At 35.6% G+C, this 20,451-nt stretch overlaps 1 protein-coding gene across 4 annotated transcripts in view; it reads right to left on the bottom strand.

Moving 5' to 3' along the window:
- The window catches only part of POLA1 (DNA polymerase alpha 1, catalytic subunit), a 313,249-nt gene that overhangs the window by 168,376 nt on the left and 124,422 nt on the right, over positions 1 to 20,451 (bottom strand). For all 4 annotated transcript variants that reach the window (XM_053580580.1, XM_053580579.1, XM_053580582.1 and 1 more), the window contains 5 exons: positions 19,995 to 20,087; positions 18,594 to 18,799; positions 16,658 to 16,790; positions 6,163 to 6,294; positions 525 to 699 (listed from right to left, as the gene is read on the bottom strand). In XM_053580580.1, coding sequence (XP_053436555.1) covers positions 525 to 699; positions 6,163 to 6,294; positions 16,658 to 16,790; positions 18,594 to 18,799; positions 19,995 to 20,087 — 739 coding nt within the window. The remainder of the gene's footprint in view (positions 1 to 524; positions 700 to 6,162; positions 6,295 to 16,657; positions 16,791 to 18,593; positions 18,800 to 19,994; positions 20,088 to 20,451) is intronic.

Genomic DNA, 20,451 nt, shown 5'->3' with positions numbered 1-20,451 from the left:
GGATAACAGAATATGTCAATTCCTAGAACAATTTAAAATAAAGCAAGAGTAGGATACAGGGAATTGAATATTAAAAATTAAAATTCTATGTTAAAAAGCTGTTTTCTCCTTTTAAATGAAAATACACCAAGAGACAGAGATGAGATGAAACAATAAGCAAGGCATCATCGATCTCCTTCTTAATGGAAGTTCATTAATTAAAGCTATTAAAATGTAACTTTAGTGACTATAACGGCACCTAAAATCTTCCTCTCACCTTTTCTTTTGCCTTGCCTCTCTTGCCTCAGCACTCAGTGAGTGCCAACTGTGAAACAAGCATGTGGTGACAGAGGGAGCAAATATGTGGAGCTCACACTCTACAAGGGAAGACAGTAACTACATAGCTAAAAAAACAAATGCCTAACTATAAAGAAAGAGGGGCCAGACACAATACTGTGCCCATAAACAAGGATCCCAAGAGTCAAAGGAGGATTACACATACTACTATTACTATGTAAGGGTCTATGTGAGTTTGTGACACTTACCTAACCAGGTTGCAATGAGGACAGAATCAATTCCATCTATTGGCTCACAGATCCGAGCCACGACCGGGTGGATCTGCTGTGCCAGGTAGTACTGGGTGTCTATGGTTAAACCATCCTGTTTCTGCAGCTGCTCAGGTGCATAGGCCCTCTGATTTGCAGTGAGGTTTGACCCATCCTAAAAGAAGAGATGGTAAAAAGATACATGTTAAAAAGAAGACACAGGTAAAGCTATAACGAGCTCAATCACATACACTAGCTTGGTCAAACAGGGGGACAACAGTTTCAATTTCATGTAGTCCTACCAAACACCAAGAAGTTTTTTTGACCTACTGTGGAACATTTTGAGTTAAGAAGATTGAGGAGAAAGTACTGATCTCAAAAGCTTCTTAATCTCAATCTCATGGGCTGTCCAAGAACGTGAACCCAGAATGTATTGTGTTCTACTGATTTTGTCAAAGCATGAAACCAACAAGATAGCACTGACTAGATTAAATAATTTCACCTGCCGTATTACAAAAACACAGTGAGAAGAGTTGGTAACAATCTAGTCAGAAAGGCTTTTGAAGGAGTGATATTTTTAAAACCATGTATGGTCTTTTTATTATGTTAATGTGATCACTTCAGGCAAGAATTCTAGTCTCACACTATCATCTTTTTTTTTTTTTTTTTTGTAGAGACCGATTCTCACTTTATCGCCCACGGTAGAGTGCCATAGCATCACACAGCTCACAGCAACCTCCAATTCCTGGGCTTAGGCGATTCCCTTGCCTCAGCCTCTGAGTAGCTGGGACTACAGGCGCCCTCACACTATCATCTTAAAGACTCCGGGGGTAACATTTTCTATCAGAGCTATATGTAATGATACCACTGAGAAGCAAATGAACAAGGGGAAAAGATGGGGGAATGAAACCCATAGAGTTGTAGTTTACATGTAAAATATAATAAATAGGAGTAAAAGTAATGTTGTGTCCTGGTAGAATGGCAGGACTCTAAAGCCAAATATCTGACCACTAGAATGAAGGGCATGTCATTTTGCGCCATTTATCTGGCTCCCCCTCAGTGAAAAGGAGGTAGATCAGAGTGCCTCTTTGCAAGGGCTTCCTCTTTTACTCTATAAAAATTAAAGTTGTGAAATTCTATATAATTGGCCCACATACAGCCCTATGGATGATGTCACCATCATCTGTGAATCAGAAAGTCATCAGTTTACTGGATCAACAACCAACAACTCATTCCACTCTTTCTCTTGTCTGAAACAACAGAATTTAATATTCAGACTAGTAAATTATAACTATTCACAGTGCTCAGCTGCCTGGCAGAACTGATTATAATGTGAATCCTATTCTTTCATTCCTGCTACAATCAGTCCCTTCTCAGCTCAGCACCCAGCCCAAAGCAGAAGCAACCTTCCACACCGCTGTTTGTACCAGAGACCAGAAGGCAGAGGCAGAGGCCTATTTCTCTGGTTAGGCTCCTGATGAAAACAAACCGGACCTATTTATCAGGTTCTACCTGTTTTAAAATACATACAATGAAACACCTAAAAAAGAGGCAAAATTCACTTTAAGGGATCTGCTTACTATTATTTTTCAGGAGTTCACGGCACAATAAAAAGAATTAAGCAGAATTAATCTATTTAACTGTTGCTCTTTCAGAAGCTTTGTTAGTTGAGAATAAGGTGATAGCCAACGACAAAAATTGTGTCAAAAAAAAACCTTAGCCAGTATTGTCATGTGCCACAGCTGTATTAAGACTGCCTTTTAACAAATACTATAAACTCTGTGATCATTTTATAGTGTTTTGAAAAATTGGTCTATCCTTCAGATTATAGCAATGCTGAGTTTAATAATTTTTAATGGTGAATTAAAATCAAATTTATAGAGGAAAAATATTTTTTAAAAGGAATCTGACTTACTTTCCAATATAAAATTAGAAGTTTTCATAGTAAGGCATTTTTTTTAAAAAGCAGTTGAAAATTTTGAGTATACTTTGTTTAAAATGTTTTTATTTTCAATATCTACATAAAAGATTCGTTTTAATAGTGACCCAACCATATTTCTTACGATATTTTAAAAATTCAAGCTTAAACATGGCTAAGTTCAAAAGAAATGGATAACAGGTTTTGCTATGTTGTGTTGACCTAAGATGTATTTAGTCTATAACCTAAGATATATCCTTCAAAGACCTAATTCTTGAAACTGAGCAAGACCCCATGGTATATGCAAGAACACGTGGCATACACCTTTAAGAACAGATTAGGAAGAAATGTTCATCTTTTTCAAGCAGCCATGTAGCAATTCAAAAACTTCACAAAGTACATACTTCAAAGAGACAACCAGGTATAGTCAATTTATTCACATCTATGTCATTATCATTAGTAGAAAACTAATGGGAAAAAAAAGTTTAAAATGGTGACAAGTGGACTCCTTAAAACAATTATGTTAAAGGCATGCCTTATGGAAATTATGTCTAATGAAAGTTAAATAGTTAAAGATTTAAAACTTAGCGAAAAATGAAACTTGATTTAGGAATTGAACAAATAATTCAGGTAGGTTTAACCAGAATACAAACTACAATATAAATCAGGTACCAAAAACATTACTCTCTGAACTCATCTGAATTTGTAGTTTCAATAAGTTATCAGTAAGGTAATATATTCTCAATGTACATTTTAAACAAAACAAAATCTTCTTAGGAGATGGGCTATTTTTGGAGGACATCATTGCTTAGGGCAGCGAACAGTCCTCTTAAAACATGTGTCATCATAATATTTTCAAAAGCATATTCCAAAAATACAGTTGCGTTATAAAACACAGAAAAAATAATCTGCGTGCTTAAAAGCAGAAAAGTCAGGCAGCTTTGGCCAGCAAACAAGCCAAAAGGGGCCACATCCCACTGCTAGGGGACAAAAGCAAATTGAAGTACTATAGCCTTTCCTGGTATATACTAGGGAGAATACATTAACAAAAGGAAATATAAACTGTACTTTTTAAAAAGCTAATAAATTAAGGTCATATATGAGTGGATGGGAATAATGCTACAAAGATATCAAATTGGGTATACTGTACTACACTAGCATTGGCATTTGAGGATTTATATCTCACAAAGACATCAGAAAAAAAGATCTTAAGATTTAGGCAGCTAATATTTAGACATCAAGGAACAGAAGATTGGCTTTTAAATACATTGATACTATTTTATTTATTTATTTTGAGACAGAGCCTTAAGCTGTGACCCTGGGTAGAGTGCCATGGCATCACAGCTCACAGCAACCTCCAACTCCTGGGCTTAAGCGATTTTCTTGCCTCAGCCTCCTAAGTAGTTGGGACTACAGGCGCCTGGCACAACACCCGGCTATTTTTTGGTTGTAGTTGTCATTGTTGTTTGGGAGGCCCGCACTGGATACGAACCTGCAAGCTCTGGTGTATGTGGCTAGCGCCTTAGTCGCTTGAGCTATAGGCGCCAAGCCAGATCCTATTTTATAAGATACCACATCTCCATTACAGGTTTAGCCGAAACATAATTGTGGCTCCATTTCATTATTAGATGCTATTTCATTGAACCTATATAATTTTTTAAAGTTGTATGCTGCTATCTGCTCTTGTCACTAATAATCTAAAAGCTTTCCATGTATGTGAAGATATAAGTGGAAAAAAACTAGCCTATTTACCAAAATCTTTATTTGCATAATATGAAAATTGTTTTTTTGAGATGAGACTTGTCAGAGGCAATATGCAAAGCACATTAAGGACTTGAGCGAGTCAGACATTTATGGAAATATTTTCCTGCAGGAATTGGCTTTCTGTAACAGTTCTTAATCAAGAGTAACCCTAGGAGGGAGACAGAGTCAAGTGCTGATTCCTGTCCATGTACTTAAATCATCTGTTATGTACATCATCTACAGTATATAGCAGATATTAGCGGACTACTTTTCAATTTTTAAAAGACTCTATGACTTAGAACACATTGATTATAGTTTGACAAAGATCAATCATATTGCAATAATTTTAAGGTTTATATGAAAAATTTTTTACTATAATAATAACACAATGCAATAAAGATTAGGATAATACTCAACAATTTTTTTTTTTTTGAGACAGAGTCTCACTGTCACCCTGAGTAGAGTGATGGGGCATCACAGCTCACAGCAACCTCAAGCTCTTGGGCTCAAGGCGATTCTCTTGCCGCAGCATCGACAATAGGTGCCCGCCACAACTCCCGGAAAACTCAATAATTTTTTATAAATAATCTTATTCAGATCAATTAGGCCTTGTAGTAAATAATCTATACTTCCAGAATATTGTTTTATTTCAGATTAATATAAGGGTTAGGTTACATTGTTTGCATTTGTTAGGTAATGTCCAAGTTGTAGTTGAGTCCTTCACCCAGGATATAGCTCCATAATTGTAAAGAATTTGGACAGTCTTATGACCCTGACTTCTTTTTGTAGGGAAAAGGATAAGAGCTCTCCTTTATTCCAAATGGAGTTAAGTGCTTTCTTTCTTTCTTTTTTTTTGAGACAGGGACTCACTATGTTGCCCTTGGTAGAGTGCTGAAGCATCACAGCTCACAGCAACCTCAAACTCCTGGGGTTAAGAGATTCTCTTGCCTCAGCCTCCTGAGGGGCTGGGACTACAGGCGTCTGCCACAACGCCCAGCTATTTTTTTGTTGCAGATGTCGTTGTTGTCTGGCTTGCCCAGGCTGGATTCAAATCCACCAGCCTGGGTGTATGTGGCCAGTGCCCTATCCACTGCGCTATGGGCGCCACCTTGGAGTTGAGTGCTTTCAAAGAAAAAAGCCTGCTCTTTTGTCTTACCCTCTCTCCCCATCCCTACCTGTTAGAAGCATGCTATTCTCAAAATAGTAGTTTAGAACTGTGTTCTAGAAGGTCTCTAGAGGTTTCTCAGAGGTGCCTTATGAAACAGGGAAAAGGCAAAAAGGTGGGCAATCTCTGCTCAAAAAATAAAAAAAGGAAAAGAAAATGGTTGAGCTGTATGTTTTCTTCATAAGGTATGTTTTTAAGACCTTTCAAATTTCTCCATATAATCATGCATTTCAAATAATGATTTGGACATACACTAGGAAAATGTATTAATTCTCTTATTATTCCACTGATATTCATAATGGAGACTATTGAGAAAGGAACGATAAAGGACTATTGTTGAATATATGACTAAGCTTACACACATTTTCATTAAAGTTAATTTAGGGTTAAAACAGCAGCTACTGTTATAAACTCGTGTCACTAATTTCAGTGAACCAAAACACAGGTCTTAAATATTCTACGAAAATCCTAATGAAATATGCTATACTTCCACCAATAGTTTTTGAATTTTTTATATTTTTTTGAGACAGGGTCTCACTTTGTCACCCTTGGTAGGGTACTGTGGCATCACAGCTCACAGCAACTTCAAACTCTTAGGCTCAAGTGATCTTCTTTCCTCAGCATCCCAAGTAGCTGGGACTACAACACCCAGCCATATTAATGTTTTTTAAATCCTATAAAACGAACCAGACTAAACCATCTCTTTACAGCATCAATTATTTGTAGGTCTACTAAATAAGACACAATGGCAATCTGGATTTTACTTTGGGTTCTGAAAACGTTTTGGAGTCTTATGAATTATGATACTTTACCTGACAAATGACATAGGACACAGTATCTCCAGCTTTCATCTTTCTGCCTCCTTGAGAATTTATCCAGAGGGCAACATGTACATGAGGTAGGCTTTTTTTATCAGGGTAATCTTGGGGATCCTTGGTCAATGCCTAAAAGAAAAAAGGGAAGGGAAAAAAGTTCTAAACCTTAAAGTGAAATCCTTCTAATCAATGCACACAAATCAGTAGCATTTCTATATTCTAATAAGAATCAAACTGAGAGTCAAATCAAAGACTCAGTAGTATTTATGACAGCTTCAAAGAAAATAAAGTGCCTAGGAAGATACTTAACCCAGGAGGTGAAAGATCTCACCAAATAGAACTATAAAACACTGATAAAAGAAATCATAGATGACACAAACAAAAGGAGAAACATCCCATGCTCATGGATTGGTAGAATCAATATTGTCAAAATGTCCATACTGCCCAAAGTGATTTACAGATTCAAACACCAAAATCATACTTCGCAGATCTAAAAAACATAATGCTATGCTTCATTTGGAACTGAAAAAGAGCCAAAGCAATTTTAAGCAAAAAGAACAAATCTAGAGGTAACATATTACCTGACTAATACTGGTATAGAAGTAAAGACATAAACCAATGGAACAGAACAAAGAACCCAGAAACAAAACCATTTTCCTACAACCAACTGATCTTAGACAAAGCAGACAACAACATAACACTGGGGAAAGGAATATCTTGTCAACAAATGGTGTTGGATGTGTCTGTAGGCTGTGCACCTGTCTTCTTCAGAGAAGTTTCTCTTCAAGTCCCTTGCTCAGCCTGAGATGGGATCACTTGTTCTTTTCTTGCTTATATGTTTGAGTTCTCTGTGGATTCTGGTTATTAAACCTTTGTCGGAGACATAACCTGCAAATATCTTCTCCCATTCTGAGGGCTGTCTGCTTGCTTTACTTACTGTGTTCGTGGCTGTGCAGAAGCTTTTTAGTTTGATCAGATTCCAGTAATGTATTTTTGGTATTGCTTCAATTGCTCAGGAGGTCTTCCTCATAAAATATTCTCCTAGGCCGATTTCTTCAAGTGTTTTCCCTACACTTTCTTCTAGTATTTTTATAGTTTCCTGTCTTAAATCTTTTTTGGTTTTTTTTTTTTTTTTTTTTGCAGTTTTTGGCTAGGGCCGGGTTTGAATTCGCCACCTCTGGTATATGGGGCCAGCGCCCTACTCCTTTGAGCCACAGGCACCACCCAAGTTTAAATCTTTTATCCAGTGAGAGTCTATCTTAGGTAATGGTGAAAGGTGTGGGTCCAGTTTCAGTCTTCTACAGGTCACTAGCCAGTTCACCCAGCACCATTTGTTAAATAGGGAATCTTTTCCCCCCACTGAATGTTTTTGATTGGCTTATTGAAGATCAAATGATGGTAGGTAGCTGGGTTCATCTCTTGGTTCTCTATTCTGTTCCATACATCTACCTCTCTTTTTGGGCCAATACCATGCTATTTTGATCACTATCAATTTATAGTACAGTCTGAGGTCCGGTAACATGATTCCTCCTGATTTGTTTTTATTTCTGAGTAATGTCTTGGCTAAAAAATGCTTATCATCCTTAATCACCAGAGAAATGCAAATCAAAACAACTTTGAGATATCATCTAACTCCAGCAAGATTAGCCCACATCATGAAATCCCAAAACCAGAGATGTTGGTGTGGATGTAGAGAAAAGGGAACACTTCTGTACTGCTTGTGGGAATGCAAACTAATACATTCCTTTTGGAAAGATGTTTGTAGATCACTTAGGTATCTAAAAATAGACCTGCCATTCAATCCTGCAATTCCTCTACTAGGTATACATCCAGAAGACCAAAAATCACTTTATAACAATGATATTTGCACCAGAATGTTTATTGCAGCCTAATTCATAATTGCTAAGTCATGGAAGAAGCCCAAGTGCCCATCGACCCATGAATGGATTAATAAATTGTGGTATACGTACACCATGGAATATTATGCAGCCTTAAAAAAGATGGAGACTTTACCTCTCTTAGGTTTACATGGATGGAGCTGGAACATATTCTTCTTAGTAAAGTATCTCAAGAATGGAAGAAAAATATCAATGTACTCAGCCCTACTATGAAATCAATTTATAAACACCCACACTTCCATATGAAAGCTATAACGCAACTACAGCCCAAAATGAAAGAGAAAGAGGAGGGGGAGGGGAGGTGGGAGGATGGGTGGAAGGAGGATAATGGGTCAGACCACACCTATGGTGCATTTTACAAGGGTACATGTTAAATCTACTAAGTATAGAATATAAATGTCTTAACACAATAACTAAGAAAATGCGGTAAAGGCTATGTTAACCAGTTCCATGCAAGTATTTCAAATTGTATATAAAACCAGCACATTGTACCCCATAATTACATTAATGTACACAGCTATGATTTAAATTAAAAAATGGTGCTGGAAACCTGGATAGCCATATGTAGAATAATGAAATAAGACCCTATCTCTTGCCATACACAAAAAGTAATTTAAGATAAATAAAAGACTTAAATCTAAGGCATGAAATCATAAAAATTCTAAAATAAAACACAGGAAAAACTCTTCTAGACATAGGACTAGGCAAAGAATTTACAACAAAGGCCCCTAAAGCAGCGGTTCTCAACCTGTGGGTCGTGACCCACAGGAACTGTATTAAAGGGTCTTGGCATTAGGAAGGTTGAGAACCACTGCCCTAAAGGCAAATACAGCAAAACAAAATAAATAAGATTTTATTAAATTCAAAAGCTTCTGCACAGCAAAGGAAATAATCAAAACAGTAAACAGACAACCTACAGAATGGGGGAAAATATTCTCAAACTATACATCTGATAAAGGCAAATATCCAGAATTGACAAAGAACTCAAATCAATCAGCAAGAAAAAAACCCAGATGACCCCATCAAGAAGTGGGTGAAGCTAGACATGGTGGCTCACACCTGTAATCCTCGCACTCTGGGAGGTTGAAGCAGGTGGATTGCCTGAGTTCAGGAGTTCAAGACCAGCCTGAGCCAGAGCAAGACCTCATCTCTAAAAATAGCTGGGTGTTGTGGCAGGCACCTTTAGCCCCAGCTACTTAAGAGGCTGAGGCAAGAGAATTGCTTGAGCCCAAGAGTTTGAGGATGCTGTGAGCTCTGATGCCACAGCACTCTACTGAGGGTGACAAAGCAAGCCTCTGTCTTCAAAAGAAAAAAAAATAAGTGGGTGAAACCTGAGGTTTTTCAAAAGCAGATAGACAAATGGCCAACAAACTTATGAAAAATTGTTCAACATCACTAATCATTAGGAAAATGCAAATTAAAACCACAATGAGATGCCACCTTACCCCTGTCAAAATGCTATTATTAAAAAGTCAAAAAACAATAGGTGCTGGCAGCGAGAAACCAATAGGTGGATGCAGAGAGAAAGGAATGTTTATACACTGTTGGTGGGACTGTAAAGAAGTGTGACGTCTATAGAAACCAGTACAGAGATTCCTCAAAGAAATAAAAGTATGTACCATTTGATCTAGCGATCCCACATCTGGGATCCTTTCCATCTACTCAAAGGAAAATGTTAATCTCAGCACAATTCACAACTCAACTGCAAGGATGTGAAATCAACCTAAATGCCCATCAATTCATGATTGAATAAAGAAAATACAGTGTGTACTACATATATACCTTGGAGTACTCCTTAGCCATAAAAAGGAATGAAATAATGCCTTTTGCAGCAACTTGGATGCAACCGGAAACCATTATCCTAAGTGAAGTATCTTAGGAATGAAAAAATAAACATATGTACACTCTAATAACCGGAAGCTAAACGAGGGTACAAAGAGATGTAAAGGTCATTGGAAACCAAGAAGAGGGGAGTGTAAGAAAGGGGGAGGGGTAAAAACTTACCTATCGGGTACAATGAACACTATTCTGGTGATGAGCACACTAAAAGCCCCAACTTAAGCATTATACAAGGTATCCATCTAACAAAAACATCTGTATTCCCTTAATACTTTGAAATAAAAAAAGTACATGATCTGATTTAAAAAACTCTTCTCACAGAGATACACAATAAGTACATCAATGCCATAATCAAACTAGCCACATAAGCACAAAAATGACAGAAGTTGTATGTAGAAAATACTGCCACAGAATCTTTAAACATCCCATCTTCAATGCTTCTCTCTCCTTTGTTTAGTAAATAACATAACCAGATGCAACCTTAAGACAAAAAGGAAACATAAATGTATGGGCTGTGTCACATAATACTTGGATATTAAAAAAAATTAAGACTACAAATTCAGTGTCCTATGCAGGCCTTAGAGCAGGCATCCTCAAACTTTTTAAACAGGGAGCCAATTCACTGTCCCTCAGACCGTTGGAGGGCCGGACTATAGTTTTAAAAAAAAAAAAAAACTATGAACAAATTCCTATGCACACTGCACATATCTCATTTTGAAGTAAAAAACAAAATGGGAACATATACAATTCACACCGCTTCATGTGGCCCACGGGCCACAGTTTGAGGACACCTGCTTAGAGTTTCTCCTAACATTTGCAATTCTCTCACTGAATTAACTGGTTAATTAGGACTGATGAATAACAGCTACTCCGACTTAGTGATCTGTTTCTCAAAGACTCCTCCAGCCTTAAAACCCAAAGGCAATAGAACTCACTGAATCTACTTAAGCTCTACAGAGGCCGAATGACTTTGTGACAGACAGTAAGCCCCATGAGAGAAGGAACAATGTCAACTTTGCTCACTGGTGTCCCAAATGATGGTTGGTGTACAGTAGCAGCCAAATATTTGCTGAATTATTTAACCCATTCTGCACTAATTTGAAGACTACAAGTGTGAGCCACCAGGTCCAGCCTCACCCACTGCAATAATTTGCATAATAATAATATGTTCAAGCACAATAAAGTACGATGGATGAACAAAAGAGTTACATACTGGTATTAAGTCATCTGCTATAAGTAGAAGAACTGCTCACCCCATACCACCTCCCCCCCAAAAAACTCTAAAATAAACAACATCTGCCGTGAGATGTGAACACAGTGTTATGGAGAGTTTAGAGAGGTAAAGATAATTTTTGTATAGGAGCAGAAATCATGGAAGAAAAAGGTTAAGCTGGCACTTGAAGGAAAAACAAGATTTTAAGAAAAGGTAATGGGCGCCGGCCCCATATGCCGAGGGTGGCGGGTTCAAACCCAGCCCCGGCCAAATTGTAACAAAAAAATAGCCGGGCATTGTGGCAGGCGCCTGTAGTCCCAGCTGCTCGGGAGACTGAGGCAAGAGAATCGCATAAGCCCAAGAGTTAGAGGTTGCTGTGAGCCGTGTGACGCCACGGCACTCTACCCGAGGGCGGTAAAGTGAGACTCTGTCTCTACAAAAAAAAAAAAAAAAAAAAAGAAAGAAAAGGTAATGGGGCAAGAATGTTCCAGGCAAAGAAACAAGCAAATTAATGTTAAAGGCAAAGGGTGAGAATAAATAGTCTATTAGACTGGAACTCAATATGCACAAATGGAGAGGGAGGGATACCTAGTTCTGGAAGGGGTGGGTTTCAAAACACAAGGATCTGGACCAATGTGCTACCTACCAAGCTCACCTGTTCTCAAAATGTGGTCTGCAGAGTTCTAGGGTTCTTGACATCCTTTTCAGGAGATTCTTGAGACCAAAACTATCTTCATAACAATACTATCCATACTGATGATGAACAGCAATGGCAGGTAAAATTGCCTTATAAATATGAATCAAGGTAGCAACACGAAACTATACTAATAGTCACTGTACTCTTCACCACCATGCACAGTTCAAGGGAAAAAAACCTTCACTTATGAATGTCCTTGGTGAAACAGTAAAATTTAAAAAAATTTTAAGCTCTTAATTCTTGAGTACAAGCCTACGATTTTGTGTGATATAACAGAAAGTACATACAAGGCACATCTGAACAACAAGTTGCTTCAGGAGAAGCATTTGTGCAACTGAGTTGCAAGCTAAACTAGCTGCCTGTTTCACAGACTGCAACTTTTACTTCGAAGAATGATGGGCAAACTACTGTCATTCTGACTCACATATCTGGCAGACAATTCCTCAAAACAAACACGCAAACAAATCCAAGTGAGGCTGCCACTTCAAGGAAAAAACTTGAAAGTATATATCAATGATAAAATTCAAGCTTTCAAGTGCAAATTAGATTTTTTTTTTTTTTTGAGACAGAGCCTCAAGCTGTTGCCCTGGGTAGAGTGTCGTGGCATCACAGCTCACAGCAACCTCCAACTCCTGGGCTCAAGCGATTCTCCTGCCTCTACCTCCCAAGTAGCTGGAACCACAGGCGCCTGCCATAACGCCCAGCTATTTTTTGGTTGCAGCCATCATTGTTGTTTGGCGGGCCCAGGCTGGATTCGAACCCACCAGCTCAGGTGTACGTGGGCTTGCGCCTTAGCCGCTTGACCCACAGGCACCAAGCCTAGATTTTTTTTTAATTAGAATTTTAGAAAACCTGTTTCTACCTCTGTGAGTCTGACAGCTGCCCAATACTTAAAGTCTTTTCTGATTTAAGAAGGAATATTTTTAAATGTGATTTTTTATAGTGTACAATGAAATATGTCGATTTTGGAAGATCCGCATAATTCAGGGAACCAACATTTAACAAATGACCAATTCAAAATGTCACACATGGGCAAAACATTCATTCAAAGTATAGTACAGACCAATGGATCTTAACATAAGAAAGTATTAAAAAGTTCACTGATATGATTTCTGATTTCATATTACAGATAACATTTAAGAAAACACAATCTTTAGAGTTTTGGTATAAGATCAAAGAATACATACAACTACCAGAAAAATTACTAAAATATTTACTTCTTCTTTTTCCAACTATTATATTTTTGTGAAACTGGGTTTTCTTCTCATACTTCAACCAAAACCACATATCACAACAGACTGAATGAAGACGTATGAGAATCCAGATGTGCTCTACTAAGCTAGACGTTAAAGAGATTTGCGAAATTATAAAATGCTGCCACTCTTCTGGTTAATTTTTCTTTGTTTTGGACTGTATAGTTATTTTTCTTGAAAAGAAATGTTCATTTCCTATACTCAGTATAGGAAAGACCCTAGAAAATTCTCCAAGTATTTGAATCTCCTAGAACCTGAATTATGTGAAGTCTTAATTGACTTGGACAGGCAATACTGTACAGAAATCTTAATCTTAATCAATATAACTCTACTTAAGAAAATCATTATCTTCTTCAATTGACTATTCTTCAGTTTCTTCAGTGCAATGTTAAGAAATTCTGAATTTCAGCTGACATACTTTCAAATTATTAGATTGAGGCTATTTGGGGATTTTACAAGCTAGTTTTAGAAGGCTTCATTTAAAAAAAAAAATGCTTCCTGGTGGTTTAGGCTCAAGTTAGCCAGGGCTATAAAAATCAGCTGTGAAGTATTTTGTGTTACTTTATAAAATATATTTAAGCTAAGATTGCTGTAGTTCAGCAAAATCACACATGCTGTTTTTCAGTTGCTTTTGGCAACAAGAGCTAAAATTTCTATAAAGGTAAATCCCACTACTTCATGCATGCCTCTACCCTAATCTAACCTGCCAGTTTCAAGCCGACCAGTATCACCTAATAAAACAAAAATGAAAAGCAAAAAACTCCATCCCATCCTCCCAAGCCTATCCACATGGATTCTTCCATGCTGGTCTCCTTTGAAAGCAATAAAAGGTAAAAGCTGATTTCCTCACAAGTTTTAAATAGTCCAAGTAGTCAGACAAATGTTAAAGATTATCAGAAGGACACATCACCTTTGACATATGAATTGCTTACTATAAATAGATACGGAACTATGATATATGTAGATCTTTCATAAGAACTTACCATATTTACATCAACACTGCAGAAATTTCTTTATAAAAAATGTAATATCAGAGAGTAAATATCTTCAACAAACTGTTAATATCTTATAAATATGAACCATACCTTTCTTATTCAACTTTATACCCCAGAACCTTGCCCTGTGTATGAAAGTGGTTCTGTATGTTTGCTGAATGATTTAAACAAGCAAACGGATTCTTTCAAGGCTCAATGAGCAACTATTATTTGCCCATGACTATGCCAAGTGCTATAGAGAATGTAAAGACAGTAAGTCAGTTTCATTTGTGCCACAGAAAAACGTATGCACAGCCTCTAACACACTAGACTCTAAATCAGTAATTTTCAGCTGGTGTACCACAGCAGCTGTGAGAGGATCTTTGGTGTGCCATGAAAATTTCTAAAGATCATCAATTAAATTATTTTCAAAAGAAGTTCAAAGCACAGTAAGTATATACATTTTTTCCTCTTTTATTTGATCAATATAATTTAAGTGTGCCGTGGAACTATAGGTTCAAGTATGCTGTGAGATAAAAAAGGTTGAAAAACACTGCACTAAAGATTAACTACTATTAGTAGTAATAATAAAATATCACTGTAAGTTGATAATAACTGAAATTGAGTGTTGGATACATGGGTATTCATGATACTATGCTCTCTGCTTTTGTACAAGTTTAGAAATTTCAATAATAAAAATTTTAAAATAATAATAAATTAAAAATAATAGTAATAATAATGTAGACTATTCACCAGAACACAGCGATTGCCAGTGTGTCTGTAACTGTAGGTTTCTTCTTGCACACTAGTAATATTCTGCCATCATTCATCTGAGAGGATGACAGTGTGGGCCCACTACCCTAGAAGACACGCGCTTAGTGTTATTTTGCCAATGATGTAGTCATTAGACTGAACCTTCCAAACTCATCCTTGGAACCCCTTGTAATAGAGAACTATGATTCTAGAAGGTAGACAGAATCAGTGATATAATGTGTAGACTTGATGCAAAAATTGACCCAAAGAAGACTGAGGTCATAACTCTTGCACAAATTTTAGAGAAAGAAAACAAAATCTAAAAGGAAACCACTTTCTAGATAGCACAAATGATTCTATGCCAATATGTGCACACTATATGTCTTTAAATTGAAGAGCTATTGACAAGGCACATGTCCCTTTGTAATATATAAATAAATCTCTTCTTTTGTGACATTAAAAGACATCATGGTCAAGGTACAGGAAACAAACAATTTACCTAAGAATAAATACAAATCATAAGGATAGGCACAGAAAATATTAGCCCTTCTACAAATCAAAGACACACAAATTAAACCTAACTGTGAAATATAGTTTCATTATCCATTATGGTAGCAAACTTTTATTTAATTATCACCACCACAAGCAAAGCAGTGGTGAAATTGGCACACATATTTTGTTATTATTAACCAGTATTACCCTCTTACAAAGCAATTTGGCAAGAGCTATACAGATACTCATATATTTGAATCAAATATTTTTACTCCAGTGAACCTAAAATAAGAATGTAATTCATCCAAAAGCAAAAAGATAAATGAACAAAGATGTTCAACACAGTTATTCACAATAGAAAAATATTAATCAACAAAAATTTTAAATAAAGATGCATCAATGAACTAAAAGATTAATTCATTGATTAACTTTATGATTTTAAGGTAATGCAGAAATGTGAAAAATGTTTATGTTAAATGAAAATATATTTCAAATAACATAATTGTCACAATGCAAACTTTTTTTTAAGAGTAAGGAAATATGCAAAATGACAAGCATTACTTTAGCATAGGGGTTTATGAATGAGTTTTCATTCTAACTTCCATTTAATGTCATCATTAGATTCTTTTTCATTAAAATTTTTTGGTATGAGCTTTGACAATGAAATCTATCACAAATGGGTAAAATGGTATTTGCAAAATTAGCTTCTGAATATATAAGGGTATTCTTTTTAAATGGAAAAAAAGAAATCTGTAACCTAACATCTTATTACATTGCATTTTGGAAACCAAAGTTTTGTTTTTCAATTTAGGCAAGAAAAAATATTCTCTATTTTCAACAATTAAGATTGTCCATAAAGTGTAACTTATTTTTTCCAAAAAGCACAAGTGCTTTGAAAGGATAGAAAGCGTTACCACCATCTTAATTGTAAATAATTTTGTCCCCAAAAGCCTTCTGATTATAGTACTGTTAAGGATCACTATCTGTGAAGTCAGACACATACACGCATACACATACAAGCATATACTAAGTGTACAGGATTATCCTCCAAATGACTGTCACTTAGGAGAACTATAAAAATGGTAGTATTCTCTACCCCAATACATAAACTATATCATTCCATACGACATCTGGAAACATTATTTCCAAGAATTAAAAGTAAGGAATGAAAGAGAAGGCTTTTGCAGGAGACATGGCAGTACCTGTGCCTGGAAGAGGTATGCTAATGTACAATCTGTGAGACAGTTGTTAAGCAGCTTTCATCACCAGCTAGAATTTATTTCAATTGCAAGGATGAGGTGGTTCTTCAACCATCTGAAGGAGGAGAAAAACACATGACAGCAGCTGGGCTCAGCAATAAATGCTACATTTACCTTGTTAATTTCAAACTGGCTCACTGGGACACAGCCATTTAGCACATTTTCTCCAATTTCCATTAACCTCTTCTGAATGCTTTCCACTATAGTATCCCGGCTTTGATCAGAAAGAATTTGGCCAATGACGAAGCTGTAACAAAAAAAAAAAAAAAAAAAAAAAAAGAGAGAAAGAGAGATATTGATTTTTAAAATATATTTTATTAATAAGGTAGAACAAAAGAAAGATAAATGCCATTATAGTAACATATGGATAATAACTAATATAAGGGCTAATGCCTGAAAGGCAGTTAATATTTGTTATTTAACACTAATTGCACCAAAGGTTTACCAACCTTAGAATGTCAGGTTGCCTTTAAACATACAGATTATTCTTTCAGGTGGCAGCAAATGCTTTATACAAAACGCAATGGAGAAAAGTGTGTGTTCCTTCATATTTTTATATAATTACAAAATTCACAAGCACTTATACTCTACCTATAAGTTAAAGTTTTAGAATACAAATATTTCACTTTCCTCATAAAGTACCAAGATATCATCAGAAATCAACTCCACCTGAGGTAACCATTACTTAGATGAATAGACGTATAAAGCTCTTTACATATTTTTTAAAAAAAACAAAGACTTCAAATTTTTCTTCGGCTTCATTATATTGCACAGTGTTCTCCAACCTTATGCTATTCTTTAAAAACTTCTTGCTATTCAATCAGACCCAAAGGAAAAAGGACTAAAGAAGCCAATATTTTATCCATTTCTCAGAAAATGCAGAGCGAGGGTTTGACAGCTGCATTACAATTTGTCAGAAAAAGAACCCTGACAAAAACATTTGTATAGCTTTAATTACTAATACATCTCTAACTCAGAGAAATTTACTTCTATTATGATGCATCTTTTCTTAGAAAACACAAAGCTGAAGAGAACACGCTAATCGACGGTCTATACAAAGTAGTTTCATCTTTGGGTACATTTAGGGGCAATGAAGCATTTCAAACTACATTTCATAAAAGGCTAACAGTGACCTATTCTCAGATGATCAACTTTGCCTAATCAAGAGTAGTTCTGCAGAAGCAACAATTGCTTAATCTCCCAATTTGAAAGCAGGAGGAAAACTGGAAAACAGCTAAAAATGCTGATATTCAGCAATATTAAAAACAATTTTCAATTTAGCTTTAATAAAAGAAATTCTTCCATTTTTGAAATTGGTGACATTCAAAAAATAGGAGTATATGGAAGATGGGACACAAAGCACCTAAAGATTCATTTTTTTTAAAATGGGTGCTTTATACATTAATATGACCCTTATTTTAAAAACAGGTCTTATCATCATAATCTTTAGTTTCAAGTACAAAGCTAGGTGGTCAGTCATAACATTTATATTTCTGAAGTACACACAATATTGAAAAACTAACTGTTAAAATAACCTAAGATTAGTAAGAATCTTTTATACACAAATGATATGGGTGGAAACGAAGTCTCACTCCAAGGCCCACTTTGAATCCCAGAACACTTTAAGCTACAAAATGGGAAAATCTTAAGTATTATGTTCCTCAAGGACTCTACCAAGATTCAAGAACACAAAACAAGGCACTTTCTAATAGGAACATTAAGGCAAAATAAACCAACATCAAAAAAATCAACTCTGTAGGGATCTGAAGTGCAAAGGTTTACCCTTACCACAAGTAAAAACTCATGAGAAGTATATTATGAGAAGCATTTCTTACCCCCCAAATTCAGCTGTTTCTGATTTTTAATCTACCTGTAAAATTCCAATCCAAGTAAGTTATGGACTCTTAATGTGCAATAATAACAACAATGATAAAAATAACAAAAAAGAAGTTACGTTCTTGTGCTTGGCAGACTTAGGCATTCTCCACATCATTCACGCTTAAACTTTTCAAATATAAACAACAAAAGCAAAATCGAAAGCTGAACTCACTTTCCAGTGTCTTTAGCAAGATCACACCAATCTCTTCTAATTATATCTAATCCTTTCAGCTCTTGTTTGGTAAAATAATTCCCGTCCGATGTTGGCTCAACAACCAGAGCAGCATATTTCTTTTTCTTCAGCAGTAGCAGAGACTTGAAAACACCATCAATGTCTATCTCAAGCAGTTTGTACAACTTATTCACTTCATTTTTTACCTGTGAAAATTTTAAACGTTAATACTAACTTCTGAAACACCTATTGGGAGAGAAAGAACATGTTACCAATTCCCAAGTTAATCTAAACAGAACATGAAGTCATAAAAAGTGAGAATGCATTTACTCAGCTTATATATAACATGATACTACACTGGCATAATGCAAAGACACAGAAAAACACAGGGACAAAATGGATTAAAAAATACAAACAATAATATATTTCCCACTCAACCAAAGGACAGGATTGGCTGGATCAGCCCCTGGAAATATATGAAAATTATGAAACAGTCTTCTTTGAATCTAAAGACTTAATACATACGTAGACTACTTGCCTTTAAACTACAAAATTAGTGATTAGATAGTTCAAAAAGTAGATATGTGATCAGAAATAAATAAAACGTGGACTGTTAATACTTAAGATTTCCTCTAGCACTCTGAATATAAGCAAATAACTACATGCTAAAGAAATAAATGAACAGTCCTCTGCTTTTTACTGACAGGATCAAGGCACAGACCATCATCTCTCGGGAAAATATATAGCTTTTCAAGGCTCAGGATGAGTACAATATGCCAGAGTTACTCTCAATGTAGACCACAGTTCAAATTCCACACATTCTAGGAGGGAAAGATAGGAAGTTGTTATGTTTGAAAGGTGATATCTTAGTTTTAGTTTATTTGGACAGTATCTTAACGTAGCACGTGCTCAAGAAACAGTTGTTAATTGTGAATGCAATTAAGAGGCTACAAATGATTATTACAAAAATGTCCCCTTGTTTTTTCAAATATATTTCTAGTACTCCTGTAAAAATTATAGATGTGTTTGTATGTAGGTAGGTATTTATCCACATATAACATGCATCTGAATGCTACTAGACATATATTTCCTTATGAAAAGACAATGTCCTAAGTACTAATGTGACCGTATCTTATACTTACAACACTTACACTGTTTTCAAAAGAAAAATGTATCTATCATTAAGAAAAATATTAATATAATTATCTTTGAATTTCACCTTTAAAACAGACAACCAGAGTAGAAGTCAGAAAAATAAAAGAGAATGAAGAATTGAGAGGTACAAAATTTATTATTTTCAGAAGCACACACGTGCACATATACATGAATTTATGATATGCCATATTAAAAAGATAATTCACAAAAATAGGTAAAACACATAATTTCATAAAATTATCTTACCTTGTTTCCCAACTTAAATACTTCTTCCAGATTGGTGCTATTGGTGTTTATCATAATTGAATCTGTATCTCCATAAATAACTTCAAGATTCATCTAATAAAAAGCAAAAATTATAAAAATTAACAAAAACACAGTGACCACTACACATAACAAATTTAAAGATGTTATGTAATACAGAAATCATAGGTTCCACTAACTTTTCAAAAGCTTATGTTATTATCTGTATTTTCAGGATGTACAATTGAAGATTAAACCAAATAAACCAGAAGGGTGGGTATCGCAATATTAAAAAATTTTCCTAAAACTCAGAATGGAGTGGAAGGAAAACTGTCTCTAGTTTCAACTGAAACAAAATATGGAAATTGAATAATGAGAAAAAGGAGAATAAAAGACTAGGAAACAGGTCTATATTTACCCACTATATCACATGCTTAGTGGTCATGGCAATTTAAGAAGC

The sequence above is a fragment of the Nycticebus coucang genome, chromosome X (genome assembly GCF_027406575.1).
Source record: "Nycticebus coucang isolate mNycCou1 chromosome X, mNycCou1.pri, whole genome shotgun sequence".
Lineage (NCBI taxonomy): Eukaryota > Metazoa > Chordata > Mammalia > Primates > Lorisidae > Nycticebus > Nycticebus coucang.
This window is presented reverse-complemented; position numbering and strand designations above follow the sequence as displayed.